This window comes from Meleagris gallopavo, chromosome 2 (genome assembly GCF_905368555.1).
Source record: "Meleagris gallopavo chromosome 2, MGAL_WU_HG_1.1, whole genome shotgun sequence".
NCBI classification, from domain to species: domain Eukaryota; kingdom Metazoa; phylum Chordata; class Aves; order Galliformes; family Phasianidae; genus Meleagris; species Meleagris gallopavo.
The window spans coordinates 63,141,002-63,164,025 of NC_139405.1; the positions used below are offsets into that span (position 1 = coordinate 63,141,002).

The 23,024-nt window shown below is 36.6% G+C and overlaps 2 protein-coding genes across 4 annotated transcripts in view; one reads left to right on the forward strand and one right to left on the reverse strand.

Annotated features, from left to right (window-relative positions):
* COL10A1 (collagen type X alpha 1 chain) overlaps window positions 1-13,114 on the forward strand; it is a 38,501-nt gene extending 25,387 nt beyond the window's left edge. The window contains exons 1-3 of one of the 3 annotated variants that reach the window (XM_085217440.1): window positions 5,259-5,383; window positions 5,905-6,063; window positions 10,986-13,114. In XM_085217440.1, the coding sequence (XP_085073566.1) occupies window positions 5,922-6,063; window positions 10,986-12,868 (2,025 nt within the window). In that variant the 5' untranslated portion in view covers window positions 5,259-5,383; window positions 5,905-5,921 and the 3' untranslated portion in view covers window positions 12,869-13,114. Of the gene's footprint in view, window positions 1-5,258; window positions 5,384-5,856; window positions 6,064-10,985 lie in introns of those variants that run through there. The other 2 variants (XM_085217439.1, XM_010707511.4) reach the window with 2 other exon arrangements.
* Window positions 1-23,024, reverse strand: part of NT5DC1 (5'-nucleotidase domain containing 1) — a 126,050-nt gene that overhangs the window by 95,721 nt on the left and 7,305 nt on the right. Inside the window, exons 5-6 of the mRNA XM_085217441.1 lie at window positions 22,688-22,767; window positions 19,041-19,122 (exon numbers count right to left, since the gene is read on the reverse strand). Coding sequence (XP_085073567.1) covers window positions 19,041-19,122; window positions 22,688-22,767 — 162 coding nt within the window. The remainder of the gene's footprint in view (window positions 1-19,040; window positions 19,123-22,687; window positions 22,768-23,024) is intronic.

A 23,024-nucleotide genomic window follows, 5' to 3' on the forward strand; every position in this document is an offset into this window, starting at 1 on the left:
CAAGTATCATAAGTTTTCTTAGTTGAAAATTGTCATAGTTTTTGCAGAATCACAGAATCGTAGGGGTTGAAAGAGACCTCCAGAGATCATCAAGTCCAACCCCCCTGCCAAAGCAGGTTCCCTATACCAGGTCGCACAGGTAGGCGTCCAGGCGGGTCTTGAATATCTCCAGAGAAGGAGACTCCACAACCTCCCTGGGCAGCCTGTTCCAGTGCTCCGTCACCCTCACCGTGAAGAAGTTCTTGTGCAAATTTGTGCATGTGTTTTATACAAGCACAATGAAATGGAACCACAAATATTATAGTGAGGTTAAAAAGCATTAAATCAATAATATTATCTGAATACGAGGAATATGTAATACAAAATCCATGTCAGTCTCAAAATGTTCTCTACACATCACTTCCTGGTGTTTTGCACGTTTATTCAGTGTCTGTGCAGGTTAACTCATCAGAATGCAAACGTAAATATTTAACTGTCATCTATTAAAACATATTGCTATACTAAATAAAACTCTCGACATCAACAAACTTGAACACAACATACAATAGACAGCTTTGCAGTACCAGAACAAATAAAGACCATCTTTCCAATACTGCTTGAAAGCAGGATGCTTATTCAACCACAGTTACACCCATTAAAAACATAAAGGCTTTATACCTATTAAAAAATTAGCATGAAAGCATAGGGCTAACACAGTAGCTTTTATTTTATGTTAAGAAGGAATTCCTTGTTGTATCTCAAAAGTACTTACAGGGATAGAACTATATAGCCCTGCAGATTCCGATTCCCTCAATAAAGCACCTATGCATTTTGAAACTTAGAAGAAATCCTACTTACTTTGCAAATAGAGTGGTAAATCATTCCTTCACCAAGATGTTTCCTACCTTACTGAGTCCAAGTTGCTAATGTCGGAATATAAAGTAGCCTCCATGTAAATACAAAGTAGCAGCAATGATGAAATGAAACAGTGATGGCAGAAATGAAACAAATAAAAGCTACACATTTTAAATAAACAACAACAAAAAAGAACCACCCAGACTTCCATCAGGTATCATTAAAAAATGATCCTGTTCCTATTCCTTTCAGTGTGATAGAACAGAATGGAGAAAAAGTTCTGTATTAGTACTCTTCATTTAAAAAGGTACAAGAGAACATTTTGTTCCTCTGCACGTCCATTTACAGTTCAGCTGGCCATTACTACGTGAACGTGTGAAGATTGTTCAGCATTATGTGATGGAAAAGGACAGCTGGACAGTTTTAACCCATGGAGCTGAGATTACTTCAGAGCATCCAGAGCATCATAAGTGCACCAGAAACTAGAAAACCCAATTACTTCTCTTATTTCATGGCAGGCTTTCAAATTTCTCCTAGAATCCATGACTGTCTGTGCTAATAGAATTTAAATTGAAGGCTGGAGAATTTCTTCCCCAGAGACAAATTAGCTAGAGACCACTAGGGCTTCCACAAGTTTTTGGTATAAGCACTATTATACAGAAAAATTCACCACAGACTATGGCAGATTTTTCAAAGTTCACTTCAGGCAGATAACAACATTTGAACTGGCTTACAATAGAAAGCACTAGTTTGTGGCTTAGTATCTCTAAGTTCCAAACAATAAATCTAAGCATATTCACAATGAAAATCTTCAGCATTAGGAACATGCATTGCCAATTCCTATTTGGTGTAAAACCTAGACTAGCCATTCTCTGAGACTTGCTTCAGCAGTTTCAGGTGCTTCTGTGCATCTGCATGTCTATGTGAGAAAGGGAGTGGTTGTTTTATTCCAGTTTATGCTTAATGAATTCCACACTACTTCCTTGTAAGCGGCTGCTTACTGTGTCACTCATTCTATTCACCTTTTGAATAACTTGCAGGATTGTAGTGAAATCAGTTCCCACCTCCTAAAGCATAGTGCCATTTCCACAAAACTTACCCATGTGTTTCCGCTGGCTCTGTTGGAGTAAGAAACAGATTTTTGGAAAACATACATGCTTGCTGATGAACAGGCAACACTTAGCCAGCATTAAGGACTCTGGGATTTCAGTACCTACTTCATGCAGTCCACAGAAATTCTATTCTGAGTCTTTTTGCAGTTAAGTTCAGCAATGACATAGCTAAAAGTCTGATCTTGAAGAACTACTACAATGGCTGCTTTCACATGAAAGGAGGGGGCCAATACCAAAGTAAAAGCAAGTTCTGGAATGGTAGTGGTTAAAGGTGTCCCAGTTATTTCTGAGTGTTATAGTAGTGGAACAGAGGGAGGAAGAAGGAGTGAAGACTCCTACACTCAAAAGGAAAGTGCATAGCTACAAAACAAAAACATCTGAATGGTTATAACTTGACAAGAGGTATGAAAATAACCTTTTTTTAAAAATGTGCAGTTACTGTAAATAAACATAGTGTCTAATATACGTATTTTTGCACACACAAATATACACAAAAAAGCCAAACTTCGAAGGCATGCTTGAGAGCTAAATGCATATTAGTGTTCTGCCAACAGGAAACACCCACAGCAACAAGGAATACATACAAAAGAAGCATATTCCAATTCCACCTCTATTTCCCACAACCACAAAAAACAAAACCTCAAACCAAAGAAGTAGCACAAGATAGTACAATAGGGTGGAGCTCACATTAAAGGACAACAGTTTTACCTGTATGTACCTTTTGACCCTATAATCATCGCTATTTACACAAAGACACAGAGATTATTCACCTTTCTCCCCAAGAGGAGACAAGGCAGGAAGTGAGACTGCTGAACAAATAGGGGTGTACATTATTGGTGCCTTTGTAGTGTAAGTGTGTCTGCCTTGGGGGTATTTATGAATTAGGCTAGAAATTAGCATGAAACGGTACACGTACAGAACTGTTGCCTGCTGTTCCTAATTTAACCAAATATTGTCAAATTAGCAACAACCACACTTCCCACTTAGGGTTATATATTTAAATGTTTTAAAATCAAAAGTTATTTTGGGATTTATGTGAACCAAAAAAAAAAAAAAAAAAAAGATTGAAGTTGCTTTTCTGCTGCTTCTGTCAAGATTCTCACTTGAATTTATAGAGACCAATATTTAAAAGAAGGAGCTTAAGGCATTACACAAACAATTTGCGGACAAGGTTTCTTTCTTCAAAACATTAAAAGGAGCTAAATGCACACAGAGAATAGAATTGTAATCTCAGACATACAAATATTCTCTGAAAACCAGGGCCTGGATTGGGCACAGAAGCTGAATAGGGAAAACAGTCTGAAGATCTCCTCAGAGGAAAGGGTTTACAAAAATAGAACACAACGTTGTTTAGAAAATGGCTAGAAAGAATAGAAGAAAAGAACTGTTTAACAATACTTTAAATAAATTATTGCAGCAGTCTTTAAATCAAACTTTAATACAGTCCTCTAATAAGCAAATGTATTAGCACAACTGTAAGTAGAATAGACTTGATGGTCCACTGGTCTCTTTCAGTACAGTAACTTGTGTTCTAGGATATTTGCCACAATACATAGAAGCCAAAAAATGTTGTCACTGGGAGAGTGTGGAATTAAACAAAGACAAAAAGCAGGTAAAATTCAGCCCATGTTAACCTGTCATTCTACAAGATAGCTGCACAGTTCAGGGCCAATAGCTCAGTCTACTGCCTGGAAAGGTAACAGGTGTCCCTTCTGTACCTACCATGCATGAGAACTCATGGCAGCACAGGTTATTTGCTAGTATTCCTAGAGTAAAATAGATTCCTATAATATGTATAGTATGTAGTATATATAGTATCTTTTCCATAATTAAAATATTTCTACCATTGGTATTAGGACATGGGTGCACATGTAGTCTTCTGCATAGATATTACTCTCCAGATGGCTTCTATAAATGATAAAATAAATACAACTTGACATGTTAACTTCATCACAGTAACTCGTAGCATGTGCCCAGTTTACTCTAGTAAAAACAGATGACTACATTTTTCCCCCAACAATCTTCAACACAAAAGAAACTAAGAATTTCAAACACACCCAAAAACTTAACTCCCATAAGACTGAACATGATGTAACAATGTTAAAACATATATATATATAAATCAATTTGTAAAGAAATTTTAACACAGGTAACTCAAATGTGACTATTTTTTGCAGAGAATATTTGATAAAAGCAAAAATCATCCTAAGCAAGAAAGGTTTGTTTATTCTGTCATTTCTGATCTCAAATGCTGTTTTCACAAATAAAAACTAAAAACTGCTGACTATTCAATACTGAAAATTGAAGATGATCCTTAAACACTGTCAGATTCTACTGCTTTTTCAGAAAGAAATCACAATGTGTGGATACAGTCTATTAAGCAAGATTGGTTAGAAGCAATCTATATAACCTAAAGGAAAAATAAAAAAAAGCTGTAATTAAGTTTGAGCCAACAGTAAAACAGCCATAGCATAAGTTTACTAAACTGAAGTAATTTAAGAGGAACAAAATCCACCGATCAAAAGAGAGCAGTAATTACAGTTGAATGAAGATATTTAATAATAATAATAATAATATATATATAAATATATTAATTACTGGCAACAGAAAATATCAAAGAAGTCCCATCAGACTCACACAGCAGCTTGTGTAAAACTTCAGCAGTATGGATTTCAATACATTTATTATAACTGAATATAATAGTTTTCATAGTGTAATGTAAGCTTACATGTCAGAAACATTACTTGCAGCATACATAAAATAAGTAATATTGTACCTCTAATATCAAGACAATTTCAAGCTTAGAAATACAATTTTGGAGACAATCTCTGAATACAATAACTGGTTAAAATTAATCTTCAGATTCATACACAACTCTCAAATTAACATCTTAAAACTGATTGTCTATTTGTACCTCAGTGAATATTCACATAATCTCAGAGGAGTACTCCTGTAAGTAACACCTCAAAGTTCAAAATATGCATTCTTTAGTTAAAACATTCACTGAAAAATCCAAATGAAGCACCTAAAATGATAAACCTTACTTACAAGTTTTTCCATTGTAACCTTTCTCATTTCTAAAACCAGAAAGGATACAAAATTTTTGAAAATACGAACAACAGGCAGTACAATTTCATCAACAGGTCCAAGAGAAGAAGAAATAATAAAAAAAGGCTTAACAAGACCTAAAATCCCTACCAAAAATAGCTTCTCCCATTCCTAAAAAAAACACATATACACACAGATAATTACTGCTTACTGATTCTTGGGGAGGAGCTTACGTCCAGCAGTCACCAAACTAGGGTGAAAATCGTATAAATATTCAAGGGTGACACTTGAAATCATCAGCTTCTGCTTACTCACCAGTGGCAGAAGAACTCCTCACTAGAGGGGGATTTGCCACTCTACTGCCTTGCATTGGAGCTCCACAACATTTGGTATGTTATTATTTCATTTCATTCTATGTGAGTTTTGTTGCTAAAATCTATAGGATATGTTGTCTAGTAGGGATTGCAAGAGAGTTGATATTTAATGGCCAGCATCAGCCTCCTTACTGCTACTGGGATTATTCAATAGGTTGCAAACAAAAACCTCATTTCAATGTGAGATTTTTGCCACGGATGCTGAAGGAACCAGAACTTTATACTTGCTGGAATTTACTATAGCATTAGACAGGGGCAATAACATCATGGTATATAGCCTACATATTACCAATGAAACCTTTTCTTCATTCCAGGAGCTCTGATATATGTGACTCCTGAACTTAGTTTTTGGGCTCCGGAGTAACTAGAAAAATTACTACTGTTTTCTAGTTTTCTAGTACTGAAGTCAGTGGTTTCAAGTAGGCTGCCACTTATTTAAAATGATTATTTTTTCTAAAAGTGAGACTCCTGCCAATTTATGCAAAAGACACTCATCAACTTCTACTTAAAACACTGTTTTCTTCCCTTTCTAACAGAGAACGGATTTGGAAACATGCACTTACAAATATCCTTACTGCTGCTGTTTTGTCTAAACATCGTCCATGGTAGCGATGGATACTTTTCCGAGCGATACCAGAAACAGTCCAGCATCAAGGGACCACCACACTTTCTACCATTCAATGTAAAGAGTCAAGGTAAGTCTACTATTTTTTTTTTTTAAATAATAAACTAGCATAAAATAAGTTCTAGTGGGTCAACACATGAACAAAAGCTTACTGTTTGTATAACTGGTATGAAACTAATACTAAAAAAAAAAACTAAAACAGTTTCAGCTTACTTTAATAAGTTCATCACTGCAGAAAGAATTGGCAGTGACACAGGAGGTTACCTCCCACTGATAAAGATGCACACTTGCATAAACTTTCTGTTACACAATAACTGCTGGAGGGACACTTCATTAGAAAAGGAACATTTTAAGTCTGCATTAGAAAACAAAAGCAGATCTGGAGAGCAGAAGAGTAGTTCCTCAGGACGCAGCATCCATATTATCCTCCTTTATGAGGTTTCATTTCAGCGTAGCTCTAGCCAAATCCTATGGACTGGATACACAAGAGCAGTACATACTGAATTCAAAGATGCTGCTATAGTCTCACTCAAACTGCCTCCAGGCCATGTTTTCCAAAAATCCTCTCTAGTGAGAAACAAATGAAAGCAGCATGGCTGGGAAACTTACCTACTCAAAATGCTCTTCTGGGCTGCACCAAAACACTATTATAGCTTTATCTCTTGCCTTCAGCACAAGGAATTTCTGTAATCCTACCAGCACTCTCAGACTGAATTTAGATACATGAACAGGTACTGCTATGACTTACTAGCTGGAGTTCCCAGAAGGTTAAAGTTACACTTTCTTTTCCCAATACCTGATCACAGTGTTTTCCTGTGATTTTATTCACTATTATATTATTTTTTTCATGCAAAGTATACTATGTACTTTATCATCTTCTACCACACTTCACTTAATTCTATTCTACTCAAGGCAACTTTTTTTTTTTTTTTTTTTTTTTTTTTTTTAAAGTCTACAGAAAACACTGGGAAAGGAAGTGTGTGTGTGTGTGGGGGGGGGGGCGGGGGACAGAAGTGAAATAAAATATAAAATAACAAATTAAGAAGAAAAAGAAGGTTCAAATTAAATAGGAAAAGGGGTAAAAGGAAAGGGGAAAGAAAGAAAGAAACTGTCCTGAACTAATATTTCACATTATATTAACAGAGAATCTAATCTGCATTAAGCCTCTTAATCTAAATAATGATGATATAGACCTGTGACAATTGTGAAATGCTGACTGTTTAGGAAAGGGAGCAAAGAATATTCACCAAACTACAGAAGCGGCAATAGTTTACATTTTTACAGACTTAAGATACAAGTCTTACAAATCTTCATGTTTGGTGACAAAATATCAAAATGAAAGACTACACAATAACTGCTGTTTCCCAGCCTGGAAAACAAGCATCCTACAGATACATTTTAGAAGAGATTTAAGAGGGCTCACTGTGTTACAGAATCATTGTTTATAACCTGAGATAGTCATGGAAGAATTAAACAAGAGACTGCAAAACCAAATTAATACCTCTGATTGTATTGTCTAGGGAGTTGCTCCTTATGCAAGTAGCTCAAGTAGCACATGTCAAGATCTTAATTATAGCTTATTTCTCATATTTGTTCACTGTACAGCATCTTCTAGTGATTTAGTACTAGATTTAGTAGCGTATTCTTTTCGTTTTCCATAGCATTGTCAAAGAGCAGCCTGGAATCAAAATTTTAGTCTGGGCCTAAATTAGTAACCCAGGACAACATCTGTTAGGTGCTTGATAGTCCTATGCTCATTTCTGCAGGTGGCAAGTTTCACATTCTAGTAGATCTGCCTCAACATCAAACTAAAACTGCCTTTGTAGCTCTCAGTTGCTTTTCTGTCCGGCAGAAGCAACTTCAGCATACATATTCATTACAGATCAGTGCAGGTGTGAGGGCCTGCTGTGCAACAAATGTAGCTACTGAAAAACTAACCTTTACTGCAGCCACAGCAGAACCAACAGAAAAGGCAAATTATGGAGTGAGACATGGATAGTCAATAGGAGGGAAAAATTTTAGAACTTGAAACTGCCTCAATTTATATGCATACTCCCTCTTCCATATTAGCGCTTAGTACTTAAAAGAACATAGCATAAACGCAGAACTAGAATGTAATATTTCTATACATTTACTTTAAAACAAAGAAAAATTCTAAAGGTAAAATTTTCCATCACTAGATTAAAAATGCCAGATCTGCGAAAGACATTCGTAGATCCTAAAAATACAAATAATATTTTCTTTAACTTTAGATTAGCAAACAAATGCAATATTGCATATAATTCCAGAATATGCTTATCTTAGCAACTGAAATCTATTAAAGCTTTATCTAAATTGAAGAAATTGCAAAACAATTTGATATTTTTTCTTGACAGCTCTCCTGTCAGAATATACTTTCTTTTCTAGTGTGGGCTTAATATATGTAATTATATATATATATATATATATATATATACACCATAGTATAGTGTGTATATGTATGTATATAGTGGAGCAGAAGGGCAAAAGCTCACTCGATCTTGATTTTCAGTATGAATATAGACTGTGAAAGCGGGACCTCATGATCCTTCTGACTTTTTGGGTTTGAAGCATATATATATATATATATAAGTATATATATGTATTAGTATTGTAGAACATTATCCTTTGCTCATTGTCCTGAACTCTTTGTGAAAAGTCCTGGTTGAAAATAATTACAGAACTAAATGTGACAGTTCAACAATGTTTAAGCTAGTAGGCCTTTACTGCAGGTCATGCTGAAGTCTTGAAACTTAGCTCTATCCAAAAATAAGGTTTGACTGCTTTTGACAAGCCTTGATGTAAAGTTGATTTATACATCCAAGACACATAAAAGAGTAGTTAACCACTGCTTCAATTTTCTTGGTAAAACCTATACTTCATTAATGTGACCATCTGTCTTCTGCTGTCTCTAAGACAGTGCAATCACCAGATATTTAAATCTGAAATGAGCACATTTTTCAGCTTCTCATAGAAAATGTCCACAATAACATTTGCAAGAGATACTGAAGCTTTTGCTAAAGGCAGCACACATCACTTTACAAAACTAAGATATACAAAATTGCACCTAAAACAAACTGAAAAAACAGTGAAGAGAAGCATTTTGAAACTAATGCCTGAAACATTTGCTCCTCCCACCCTCCAGTTAGGTCAAGTGTAATAACTGCATGTTACCTGAAAAATCGCTGAATAATATCAGTGCTACTTCACTGCAGAAATTCAACTCACTTCAATTCCTAAAGAACCGAATACACATGGTAGGATGGACTTATTTCCCTGAGTTATAAAAAAAAGTACACCTCGTTGGGGTTACAGTTGCCTTCTAGCAAATTAAGCACGTAAATGCCTGGTTTTGAATTCAGTGAAGTAGAATTCATGCTACTGATGTAAAAACATATTCAGATTTTTCCCCATTTTACAACTGGAACATCGCAAGGTCAGCAACTCATTTAGGTGCTTGCATCAAAGTTTTGGTTTGATTTGCCCATGTTTTCTTAACTCTGGCTTAAGAAGAATGAAATAGGAATGTATGCAAAACAAAACAGTATGCATTTATGCTGCCTTTACACAAAGGCAAAAAAAATAAAAAAATTACTATCTGTAGTTGATAGGTAATAACAATTTCCCTAGTAATACAGGAAGAAAGCAACCTTGCAGATACATGAAACCCATTTGATTTGACATTTGACAGCTTTTCTTCTTTATTATATTCTTTATTAAAAAAATATATATATTTCTACTTCCATCTCATTTGATTCAAAAGTAGCCACAGATTAGATAACAAACTCTGGTTTCCTAAAGACAGCAAAATATTCATTGCACATACCTTCATACATACATACATACATATATATATATATATATATGTAAAATACATACACATATACACACACAGATTTGCTCTGTTGTTTTTCTAAGACTCAAATAGAACTTTAGCTGATCAATTGTTAATTAACTTTTTCTAAATAAGCAACAAGCTGAATAAACTGCCATCAGAAAATCAGAATCCAGGCTATTTTTATACACCTCAGAGTATGATTTTTGCATGCCTTCTTAAATTAGCATTCATCATAACTTTGGTACTTTGTTTTACAGTGGTATGAGCTGCTGCAAAACAGTGAAATAGGCTCACAATGTGCATGTTGATCTCTGTAATATCTTACAAATCATCATCCTAATTCCAATAGGAAACAATAAATTTCCCATAAAGTACAGAGAAAACAGTTTGAGCTTGCTTATTCCTCTACTTGTGACATTTGGCTAAGTGGCTCCACCTGCTGTTGACAGCTAAGACAGAAAAGATCATTATCTGTTGGTGTTTTTTGTTTTTTGTTTTTTTTTTCCAAAGAACTTGAGCTCTGACTACACTACAGTGAAACATCAGTTATCTTGTCACTGTGTGAAATTTTTACAGCAAACACAATTCTTTAAGATGACAATACTTCAGAATATAACATTCATATGATTACAAAAAGATAAAACAAGTAAAAACAACACAACACCAGAGTTATGTCTCACTGTGGACGGTAAGGAGAAAAGGCAACAAGTAGTTTTAGAAAAAAAAGTGTAGTTCTATTGGAAATATCCTGTTTTCATTTATCAAGATGCAATTCTTAACTTGCTAAATCATGTTTCCTTTACTCCTTAATGCTTTGCATTCACTTGTACACTATATTTTGAATTTTTTTACTCTAAATGTATTGATGTAAAAAAATTGTAAAGGCATCATAGCTCACATTACAACTCCCAGCATATCTACACTTGTTGTATATTCATATGAGACTCTTAGGTCACTTCTGCTGTGAAAGTCAGCTCAAGTTCTGAGTGAACAACAGTGATGTTAAACGCCTGATTTCTGTGAAGCCCAAATGAAGCCCAAATTCACCATGCAATAAACGTGCAAATCTGGAAGTGCTTTTACAACTTACATGATTCTACAAAATGTTATGGTTGACCTTGTTTCTTCTCATACAGGTGTGCCGATGAGGGGTGAACAAGGCCCTCCTGGTCCTCCAGGCCCTATTGGACCAAGAGGACAACCAGGTCCTGCAGGAAAGCCTGGGTTTGGAAGCCCCGGTCCCCAAGGTCCCCCTGGTCCCCCAGGACCACCTGGATTCTCCACTGTTGGAAAACCAGGCATGCCAGGTCTACCAGGGAAGCCAGGAGAAAGAGGATTAAATGGTGAGAAAGGAGAAGCTGGACCTGTTGGGCTCCCAGGAGCAAGAGGGCCACAAGGACCCCCCGGAACTCCTGGCCCCGCAGGACTGTCTGTCCCTGGAAAGCCAGGACCACAGGGCCCTCCAGGAGCTCAAGGGCCAAGAGGCCTCCCTGGTGAGAAAGGAGAACCAGGTGTTCCTGGTATAAATGGACAAAAAGGAGAAATGGGATTTGGCGTTCCAGGCCGCCCAGGTAACAGGGGTCTTCCAGGCCCACAGGGACCCCAAGGTCTCCCTGGCCCTGCTGGGATAGGGAAGCCTGGCGAAAACGGCCTTCCAGGTCAGCCAGGTATGAAAGGTGACAGAGGTCTACCAGGGGCACGTGGAGAAGCTGGTATCCCAGGCCCCCAGGGTCCACCAGGAGAACCTGGAGAAGTTGGCATCGGCAAGCCTGGGCCAATGGGACCACCAGGACCAGCAGGCATCCCTGGAGCCAAAGGATTCCCTGGACCTGCAGGCTTGCCTGGATCCCCAGGTCTCCCAGGATTTGGAAAGCCAGGATTGCCAGGGATGAAGGGACACAGAGGACCTGAAGGACCTTCTGGCTTTCCAGGACCTAAAGGAGACCAAGGCCCAGCTGGTGTGCCAGGAGAACCAGGTCCTGCTGGGCCACCAGGAAATATGGGCCCTCAAGGACTCAAAGGCTTGCCTGGTGAGAATGGCTTACCTGGACCCAAAGGTGACATGGGCCCTGCAGGCCCTGCAGGATTCCCAGGAGCCAAGGGTGAAAGAGGTCTACCAGGATTAGATGGAAAACCAGGATACCCAGGTGAGCAGGGTCCTGCTGGTCCTAAGGGACATCCAGGTCTCCCTGGTCAAAAAGGTGACACTGGCCATGCTGGCCTACCTGGCTTGCCTGGTCCAATTGGACCACAAGGAGTTAAAGGAGTGCCAGGTATTAATGGTGAACAAGGCCCAAGAGGACCTTCAGGAATACCTGGGATCAGAGGTCCCATTGGTCCCCCTGGCATGCCAGGAGCCCCTGGTGCAAAAGGTGAGCCAGGAGCACCAGGACTGCCAGGCCCAGCAGGTATTGCTACAAAAGGTTTAAGAGGACCCATGGGACCACCTGGACCTCCTGGGCCTAAAGGCAACAGCGGAGAGCCTGGCTTGCCAGGTCCTCCAGGTCCTCCTGGTCCCCCTGGCCAAGCCACAATCCCAAAAGATTATGTTAAAGGAGAGTCTCGAGAACTATCAGGAATGTCTTTCATGAAAGCAGGAGCAAATCAAGCTCTCACAGGAATGCCAGTGTCTGCCTTCACTGTCATTCTCTCAAAAGCCTACCCTGGGGCAACAGTCCCCATCAAATTTGACAAAATCTTGTACAACAGACAGCAACACTATGATCCCAGGACAGGAATATTTACCTGTAGGATCCCTGGACTATACTACTTCTCCTATCACGTACATGCAAAAGGAACAAATGTTTGGGTTGCACTCTATAAAAATGGCTCCCCAGTCATGTACACTTATGATGAATACCAGAAAGGATACCTTGACCAGGCCTCTGGCAGTGCTGTCATTGATCTCATGGAGAATGATCAAGTGTGGCTCCAGCTGCCAAATTCAGAATCCAATGGTCTCTATTCCTCTGAATATGTTCATTCTTCTTTCTCAGGTTTCCTATTTGCTCAAATCTAACAACATCCCACTTACAATGTCCTGACACACTCTCCTTCAGGACATTTTAACTGGGCACTGATGTAATATGTCCTTAGCAGGTCATGTAACTTCAATTTTGCAACAGAAACTGAGGACAGTGAGAAGGTAAAGCAATTGGTCCAAAACTAGTAGAAAAATATTCTAAGTTTTTAGAAACTTGTCATGGAAAATTTGTTTTGAACAATGATCAATTGTCCAACTGAATGCAACATTAAAATTTTATGAATTAACATAATACACCTGTCTATCTCTCTTCATTAAAAAGGGGGGGGTAAATCAGAATTTCTAAATATAATTTCTCATTAACAGGTAAAGTAGCCATTCCAAGACTCTAGACCATACTCGGGTACACTGAATGATACCTTCAGCTGATTCAAAAGTAAACCGTTTCAGACACAACATGGTCATCATAATAACCAGTTAATACACTTGTTTACCATTAGCCTTCTATTCAAATATCTTCATCTTTAAGCTATCAAACAAGAGTCAAAAAAACAAAACTTGACAACAGTACATAATATGTCACTTGTAAGTCAGTTCAGCTTTTCCTATTAATGATAAATCAGCCTTGGAGAAAGGTAGATTTAGAAATCATAATATTACTGAAGATCTAAGACCTCTAACAATAGAGAAAAGCAACCAGACTTGAAATGTAGAAATCACAGAAAGATTAAGGACGGGAGGGACCTCTTGAGGTTATCTGGTCCAATCCCACTGCTCAAGCAGAGGGTTGCCCTGGACCAAGCCCATACAGCTTTTAAAGATCTTTAAGGAAAGAGACTCCACAACCGCTCAGCAAACTGTTCCGTTGCTCCATCAGTTACAGCATACTATAGTACTACAGTAAAGAGGTGTTTCCTGACGTTCAGATGGCACAAAATGGATCACAGGAGATTCCCACTACCTCTTGTCCCAGCACCAGGCATTGCTGTAAAGAGCCTGGCTCTATCTTCTTTGCACCCTCCCCTCAAGTTTAATAGAATCATAGAATGGCTTGGGTTGAAAGGGACCTCAACAATCATCAAGTTCCAACCTTCCTGCTGCATGCAGGGCCACCTTGCATCTCTAATCCTAGACCAGGCTGCACAGAGTTTCCATCACAGCTGTTTGACACATTTTGTAAATTACAGTAAAAAACTAGTTTGACTTTTTTTTTTTTTAAGCTCCTAATTAACATTCTATAAAACGATGATGATTGGAGTACACTAAAACTAAATTCAGGAGAACATATGTTCACATGCATGCTGATACAAAAATCAAAACAGCTTTACCACTCCTGAATTGGAGACAAAATTTGCTCCCAAGTTGTGTTTTAAAGAAATACAGTATTCAGAGATAAAAATAATAATCTTGGAATTATATTTTACTTACAAGGTAAAAGGACCTCAATCACAGTAAATTTGTCTGGAGACACACTATTTGCTTAGCGTGTCTACATACACTCATGTCTCTCAAACACTACATAGTACATTAGTCTGTTATGGCACAGTAAAAAGTTAATGGTATAATGTAAGCTAGCTCAATAGCATTAGTGTTTATAAATTATCAAAACATGTCTCTTCAATGACAAGTTACCATTTATATGCTTTAACTATTATATATATATATATCCAAAGCTTATCAATTCAAACTGTTATTTTAAACTTTTTAATGGATGTTTTTAATCATTTGCACTGAAAGTAAATAGGCTTATGTTTGAATTTTTTTTGTGATATCATCGTTTCTTCATGAAAGGGAAACCTGAGGCTTATTACATTTTGCACATTTGAAACAGTTTCCTAAGTACATGAAAATACCTTGGGATTAATAAAAAAAGTGAGAGCACCTTTAGGCTGATACATCGTTAGAAAAGCTAAATACTTTGGAAACTGAAAAGAACTTCTAAAAAAGTAACTGCAAAATTGGTTTGCTCCTTTTATTAAGTGCTACTGGATAAGGATGCAGATGGCTTAGACTATTAAGTGCTAAAAGAGAGAGTAATATGAGATAGTCTTATTTTAGCGGCCAAGTAGACTAAGGAAGAAAGTAGGTACTACCATAATAAATGTTCTACGTTTGCATGAAAATAATGCAGTGGACAGTACCAAAGTTTATAAGTAGTAATCTCATAATAATTTTCTTTCAAGCTAAACTAACACTTAAGACATTTCAGTGAATTGTCTGCCCTCATCTATTAATTACAAGTCTCCTAAGAAACACCTTTTTAAAAAAAAATAAAATAAACCATTCAAACAATTTAACACTTATTTCAGAAACAGAGAGATTATGAAGTGGAGTTTAAAACATGACAGTTCCCGGTCAAAGAGTTTAAAATTGTTGGAGACCCTTGGTGCTCAGCACCTGTCCTGTGATCCCAATTTGATAGCACAAGAAACTAGGCCTCGACAGTATTCTTAAAAATTAGGTTAACTTATTTTCATTGTCCACCCACTTTAAATCAGGTTTTGTGTTTTAATGTCTCTGTTCTTCAAACGAGCATAAAGCAGTTCAAGTCTATAACTTCATACCTCAGGCCTGTCTTTTTGAAGGCTTTTCGTAATTGTTGATGTTAAGCCATTAACAAAACCACTCAGCACCAAAGAGCTAGCGATTACACTTCACACTGTGATACAAGCAGAATTTAAAGATTTAGCTTAGCTTTATAGATTCACTGTTTAGAGGAAACTCTGAGAAAGTGTTTAAGACTCTTATTAAAACAAAAGCTAATTCATATTTTTTAGATATGTACTTCAAATAAGTTAAATCTGTTTAATTGCACAATATAGGAAAAGCGAAGGATGTTGGAAAATAATTTTATCACCAGTGAATGTCAGGCTTTGGAAGAGTTGGACACAATCACATAATGCAGATTATGGCCACGCAGCTCAGACAGAACAGCCAAAAGGAAAAACTGGGGGTTTCTGAAGCACTTTTTTTTTTTTTTAAAATCCTCTTCACATGAAGATGTGAAGACAAAGCTCTTCCAAAAACCACATCTTTTTCCAGATGTGGTATTAGAAGAAAATCCCATGAGATTAAAATTAAAATATAAAAGTCTGTAATAGTAGAAAATTCTCTTCCAAAGGCTTTGCAAAAACAAAAATAATAATAATAATAATAATAAAAAAAATTGAGACAAGCCTCATTAGTTCTTAAATAATCAGACATGAAGCACCCAAATGATCACTTATGAATTTACCTGGAAATCTTAGAATAGATGTAATACAAATTTACTAGCTTATATCTTTGCCACCATTTTCACAATTAAGAAAAATACTAATCTTTCTTCACTGGACTACATTAACATTAGAAATCCTAGTGTTACAGTCTTTTTTGAAGATTCCTCTTTTTTGAGCAGAAAAGCATCTTTCCTCTTTGTTGTTTCTGAAGTCACATATAAAGAACATAATGCAGACATCACTGACAATTCAGTTATCTTCTGCCTACACAAAAGAGTTATAGCATAGAGCTGTGATCAAAAACTTGTCTGCATGCACACGTTTAGGGGAGAGAATAAAGTATTTCATAAAGATCCAAAAAGCTTTTCTCCCTGAAGTATATAGAAAGTATATACTTTTTATACACAAGCATGCCATTTCAGAATATTGCTCAATTACCTAAAAACAAAAACAAAAAACAATGCAACACAACAAAACTCAAAATGCAAGTTATTAAACAAGAAGTTTTTCAATCTAGCACTTTCTTCATCTGCTGTATATCTTTCAAACAAAGACAGTTTTTTCACATGTACCCCTGAGAGCTGACAGCATATCCCACTAAGCTTTTAAATGGGCAGTTTATAAAGTTTTAGCTGCTATGTCAGGCATGATCCTTCTAATTCCAAAATGAAATCTAGTGTTACAAACATTACAAGTGTATCATTCTCCCTACCTAATCATAGATGCTACTGTTATGATTGGAAAATGATGGGGAAAGACAATAATGCAAGAGAAATAAAGCAGTCTTTATGAGAAGACATTTTATAAAATTATGCTCTAAGAAGGCAGGCAACTTCCTCCTGCAGGAACAATCAATTTTTCTATCAAAAGCACCAAATCTGAAATTTTTACATATTTACATAATATTAATTATAATTTCCACATGACAATTCCTTTGAATTGTTCTTTACTGATGTCTATACTGAGAATAGAATATAAACAAAGTGGAAAAAAAAGTAATACTAATAATGTTAAAGATGGAAAATATTCCAATAATAAAGATTGGCAAGAAGGATTCTGAGTAATTTATGCAGAGGGCATCCTTGCATGTACTGTTAGGTTAAAAAAATGACCTCTCTGAAAATAAAAATGCCTATGTTCATTGCTATCTGACATCACGTTTTTACCTAATAGTATTTCTTAATAGACTGCCTGAAATTTTTGAAGTTCAGAAAGCAAAATTCAAATAAAACAAAACTACATGGAACTTTCTCAGGCTTCTTCTGCAAGCCTCAGTTCTTCACTTCTTTAAGAATAAGTAGCAGAGTGAGTTGATATCCTTCATAAACTGAGAGTCATGACAATCATGGGTATCTAAAATAGCCATCCAAAAAAAATACATAGTTGGGCCATTATCTAAGGCAATCACCATGGCTAAGACAATGAAAAGCAAAATCCATCAGACACCTGACTAATGATCAAAGAACTCATGTGATAAAGAGAAGGGACAAAGATAAACAAGGGCGTGCTGACAACAAACCAGAAACAAAGTGACATGCAAACACGAATTTCAAATAAATAAAATGGTCAGTCGTTCTGCTCCATCACTGACAATGGCACTAGCAAGATGCTATTTTAACTTGGGAACTTGATGTCTCCCCAGCTGGCCATTTAATAAGCTTGCTTTAGAAAATTTACTTCAACTAACTGTAAATGAGTTCTGCTTTTCTCTAATGGGTTAAACCCTTCACAGGGCACTGAAGGAAGAAAGTTAAGTCAAGACATGGTTTATGCTTTTTAGTCCAGGCTCTGGGCTAAGAAAGAGCATGGGGCTTCCTGGTATGTAGAAACTGGGATGGAGCCAGCTTTAAGTTTCCTCAAAAAGTTACATTAAGTTTGCACCAGAAGGAAAAAGTCTTTGGCATTAACTTGTCACAGAAGATTAGTACTATTATTCCCATTTCACAGAGGAGGGACCTGAAGTAAAAAGACAATACTTCAGGTAAATATCACAGGTAAATCAAACAGGAAGAAATAATATCCAATTCTTCCATTTTCCTGTTCATCCACTCGATCACATTATTAATTAGAAAATAAGACCACTGCAAGGCCTTTCAAAATGATGCATGACAGAGTTTAGCACTTTCATGCATTAAAGTACTGTGTACAATCTGTATTGTCTTACTACTGATTTTACAAAGCCCTACCTATTCCTATCCCACCCCAGAAAAAACATGCCTATCACTTAATACCTTCTCATATTTTACTTCTGCTGTGCACATCCCTCATAATCCTTATAACAGAAAACTGTGTATTAAATTGTCTATTCTGATACAAGTTTAAAAGAATTAAGTCACATCACACATCTGTATGCAGATTACACACTTACATATACGAATAGGTACAATGTGTAGGTATGTACTTAAGTGTACACATGTACACAAAAGCAGACACTCCTACATATGTAAAATTGATTATTTACATGATTTCAAGGATCAGGGTTTAAATTATGTTTCCAAATAACAACTTATTGTAAAATTTATTTTTTAAAAAGGAAGCTAACTACGCATGGTCCGTATGCAATACATAATGAATTCTAACCAAAACTAAAGGGCTAAAGAAAACGTATTAAAAAAAATACTATTAAAAATATGTATCAAATTAGTTTCCTTTCTTTTCAGTGCATATCTGATTTTATTCATAAATACAAGAACACCAAGAATAGAATCAAATATAGTCAAATAATGCTGACATTACTGTATGAATCAAATACTTTTCTTCTAAAGTCAGTGAGGTAATACATCAAAAGTGCTGTTAAAAATATCAAAACAGCTCCAGCTGAACAAAATAAGAATACCAGTGATAGCAGGATAAATGTGTAAATAGAACAACTTAGAAGCCTGATAAGTAAAAGCTACGTTGAGTAACCTACAGTATGGTAGCAATGTATTTGTTTCAGCAAGCATACGTAATATTTCTGGCTATTATAGTAAGTTTTTGGTGAACCTACTTACCTTTAAAAGCTGATATTTTATAATTATGCTGGATAGCAGCCACCATGTCCTTCCAGAAGTCATATTTTTTCTGACCATCATGCTGTAATTGTCAAAGGAATCTAGTCACTATATCAAGTATCAGCCATTTCAAGCTTTTATACTGAAACAGTGGGAAGAATGCCATTAATAAATAAAAGTATTTTGGAAGTGGAGAAGAGACAGTCCTGGACAGTAGGAATCAGGACTCAGAACTCAGCTGTGAACTTTGAATAACAGGAGGCAGGTCTTCTCCCTGCTTTTGAATTATTCAATAAGTAGCCTAAAACCTTACCCTCAGCAAAGAGGGGCAATTAGATAGAACAACAACTTAATGAATGAGCTGTCCTGCTGACTTCCAGGAAAAATTAATGCCTAGAGCTGCAGACATTGTACTAAATTAACAGGCTGAGTCCGGCACTGGTGTCACCTTCCACCATTGCAACTTGTAAAAACTTTCACTACAACATAGTGGTAATGTTCTTCAGCCAACAACTCCACCCTAAACACCACATAAAATACTTAAGAGAGAAGCCAGGCTGAGCAGCACTGTGCTGCACTGTGCTTTGTAGGTTGCCAAACCCCTACTCTGGCAGAAGGAGAGGGAAAAACAATCTTCAATGTGATCGGCCTCCCACTTTTCCTAGAAAGCTGTCCAGGTGCAGAAGCACTTCTGCTGACCTCAGTTGCCCTTCCAGTGTCTCATTAAGATAGAGAAAAAGCTTCTCAAGCAGCACAGAGTGCTCAGGGACTCAAACACTACAAACTTTAAAAATATTGATTTAAACACAGGTGCAATTACACAGCTAGGCACATGATAGGGCAGAAAATTAGTTACTGAGCTTGTAAGAGGTGCTCAGTTACAAAGTACAGGGCAACAATAAAGCAGATGTCAGTTTCTACACCATAGAAAGTATTTTGTAGTACTGTTGCAGGCTTTGCACATCTACCTAAGCTTAAGTTTTGATGCAACTGTTGTCAGATTTTTATGGCTTAGTTCTATGTCCTAAATCTGTCAGCTCAGCTCCGCACTGGTACCTGAATAAAGACTTATTTTGTAAGTAGAAGGCATTTTCTAGAGAAGGATGTATTTAGAGAGTGAAAATGAATTTAAAATATCTAAAGACATGCAGTTTATTTGTAGCAAACTGCTATTTCAGGCCTAATCTGACCAGAGGCTTCAAGAAAAAAAGTCTGCCCTTAATTTCACCTCCACCAAATAGCACTAACAAGGCCTTTCACACGTGACAGACAAGCACTATTGATAGCCTACTTATGATCCACCACCTTAGAGATTAAGAGCAGGAAAGATAGTGTTATCGCTTCCCCCGTCACCCCTAAATCCATTTTTTATGCAAACTACTGCAGATATACATAAAAAGGACTGTCAGAGAAAAAAAGTACTCTGTACATCAGTTTAGTTAACTGCTAAGCAAGGTCATTATCCAAAGTTGTATTCATGAGATGTCAGGGAATGCCTGTCTAGTGGTGACAGCAGCAGCCTATATTATCACCTTAGATAGATTCAACTGCCAGCTCTACATATACTCCATGTGGCTGACTCTAGCCTTGTTTTTTTTGTTTTGTTTTGTTTCATTGTTTTGTTTGCTTGCTTCTTCTAAAAATCAGTGCACCAAGCTAACAGTTTTGAAGAGCATTGTTCTGAGGACAAGTGGATAGAAACTTAAAAGTGGTATGCTTCCCTCAAAACCTTTGGTTTTACAGAAGACCAAAATGACTGTAAAACTACCCTATTGCAAATCCAGAGATACTGCACATAAAAGAAAACTGACCAATTCCCTGAAAGCAGAGAGGTAACTATGAGCATGCCTACGCAGTGATTTCATTGGCTGAAGTATCAGACAAAATGTATTTTGTGTAGAGCTTCAATGCAAAGATGCAAAATTTTGAGAAGCTTCTCTCATTTGCCTGAAAACATACACAACTTCATCAAATGCATACACATCTTTAACAGAGTAGAGCAGTGCAGCATCCAGCTCTTCTCTGAAAACATTTTGAATTGGAATGTAGTTCTCCGTCTATTTCAATAGGAAACTCTCCAAATCCTAGAATGTTCTCTGGAAATTTTAAGGAAAAGTAGCCTTTACTAATACAACTTGCAAGAAGAGGAAATATAAGCCTACAGTTCTGTTTAGGAGTTAGAAGGAATTAAAAAGTGATGATTTTGATACCATATGAAAATAGCTTAATGACTGCAGCATGTGTCTAGGGCACAAGTGCTGGAGAGGCTATAACCTCCTGCCTTGCATCTTCATCATCTGGCTGATGGTAACATCTCACAAAATTGCTGCAGTCCCTGTACTGAAATTAAGCTAATGTGCAGTTAAATATTCAAGAAACTGCTGAAGAACATACTTGAACCATTTCTAGCAACTCTGTAGAAAAATAGGCTGTGAGTTTCTCTCTGGATAAAGACAGCACTGCTCCAGGGACAGTACTCCAGCTTGTAAACTAGTAACAGAACATGTAAGCATACTACATGTGTGCTGAGCCACATTTTAGCTCCATCCTCTTTCTCCCCAGCACCAAATGACTTGTACCAAGTCTAAATTAACTGCAAAACAAAGCAACACAGTACAGATGTGACATCTGAGAGAGGATTCCAAGCTGTGAGTGGGCAAGGAATGAGATTAATCATGCACAAAATTAAGATTCTTATGACGTATCTGTCCTCAGTGTTTGCCAATAAGCTAGCTTTAGGTAACTCTTCAAGCAGCAGTTGGACTTAAACAGCAATCTGCTCAGTATGCTATTTTGGATCTAAGCCTAAAAAATCAAGTTAGGTGATACTCCAAGGGACTGCAGATACCCATCTCACAATTCTCAATTCTAGTCTGCAAAGTGCTGCATTACTTTAGTACCTTTGGACAGTAGATTATATCTTAGTGTCAATGAGGTATGGATATTTTACTCAATGAGAAAAGCCCTTTTCTACAGCTACAAGTTAAAGTTTCAACTCTTCTTTGACTCAACTGAATCAAATGATAACAAATATCAAAGATAGGATCTAAGCTACATTGTATATCTAAGAAGCACTGAAAAAAGTTGGAGCAATTTCATTTTCCACCTTGAAATTTAATTTATTGCTTAGAGGAAGAAAAAAAAAAAACTGGAAAATCACAGTATTCCATAGATTTATTCACACCTATGCACACAGATTATCACACTTAAGACACAAAACACATTTAAGAAGAAAGGCTGGAATTCAGCTTTCAACTATTTAAAATTTCTTGCAAACTAGTAAACCATGCTATTCTTCAGATTTAATTCAAGTACCATCAAGTACAATTAAAGATTTTTAAGAAGAATATTCTCCATACCACAGAATAAGCTTGAGAAAATAACTCATTTGTTCTTATCCTAGCTATTTGTGCCCTCTGGTGGAAGTACATTTACTCTGATCATGCCAAGTTAGTCACAAGTAATGTGGGAGACAGCTTTAATACCTTGATAAGTCTGGCATGAAAAATTTCAAACAAGAAAGAAGAGCTAAAGAGCTTAACTTCACTGAATGTATTACTTGCATGCACTATTGAATGCATACAGCAAGTGAGGCAGAAAAGGATAAAGATAATGGAACATTTAATTTAAAAAAGCTCAGTTCTTACCTGATCTAAACTGTCCACAACCCTTGCACACAGGAGGGCTCCTGGTAGATCAAAATAATTATCATACAGATAGTATTTGGCTAGGAAAAAAAAAAAAAAAAAAAACAACTCTAGTTTTTAAATACGTACTGTATGGTTACAAATAAATACATATTTAAATAGTATTACAAGCTGTTCCTTGAATTTTATGATAATAAGCATTATTTGTTTCCCAACTTAATAATACATTTGTTAGCTTTTACTTCTATTCCTGATTCTCATAATTGGCAGTTGACAACAGTTACCTTACACCAAAGCAGTAAGATTTTTAGGAAACATTTTAAGATTCTAAGTTATG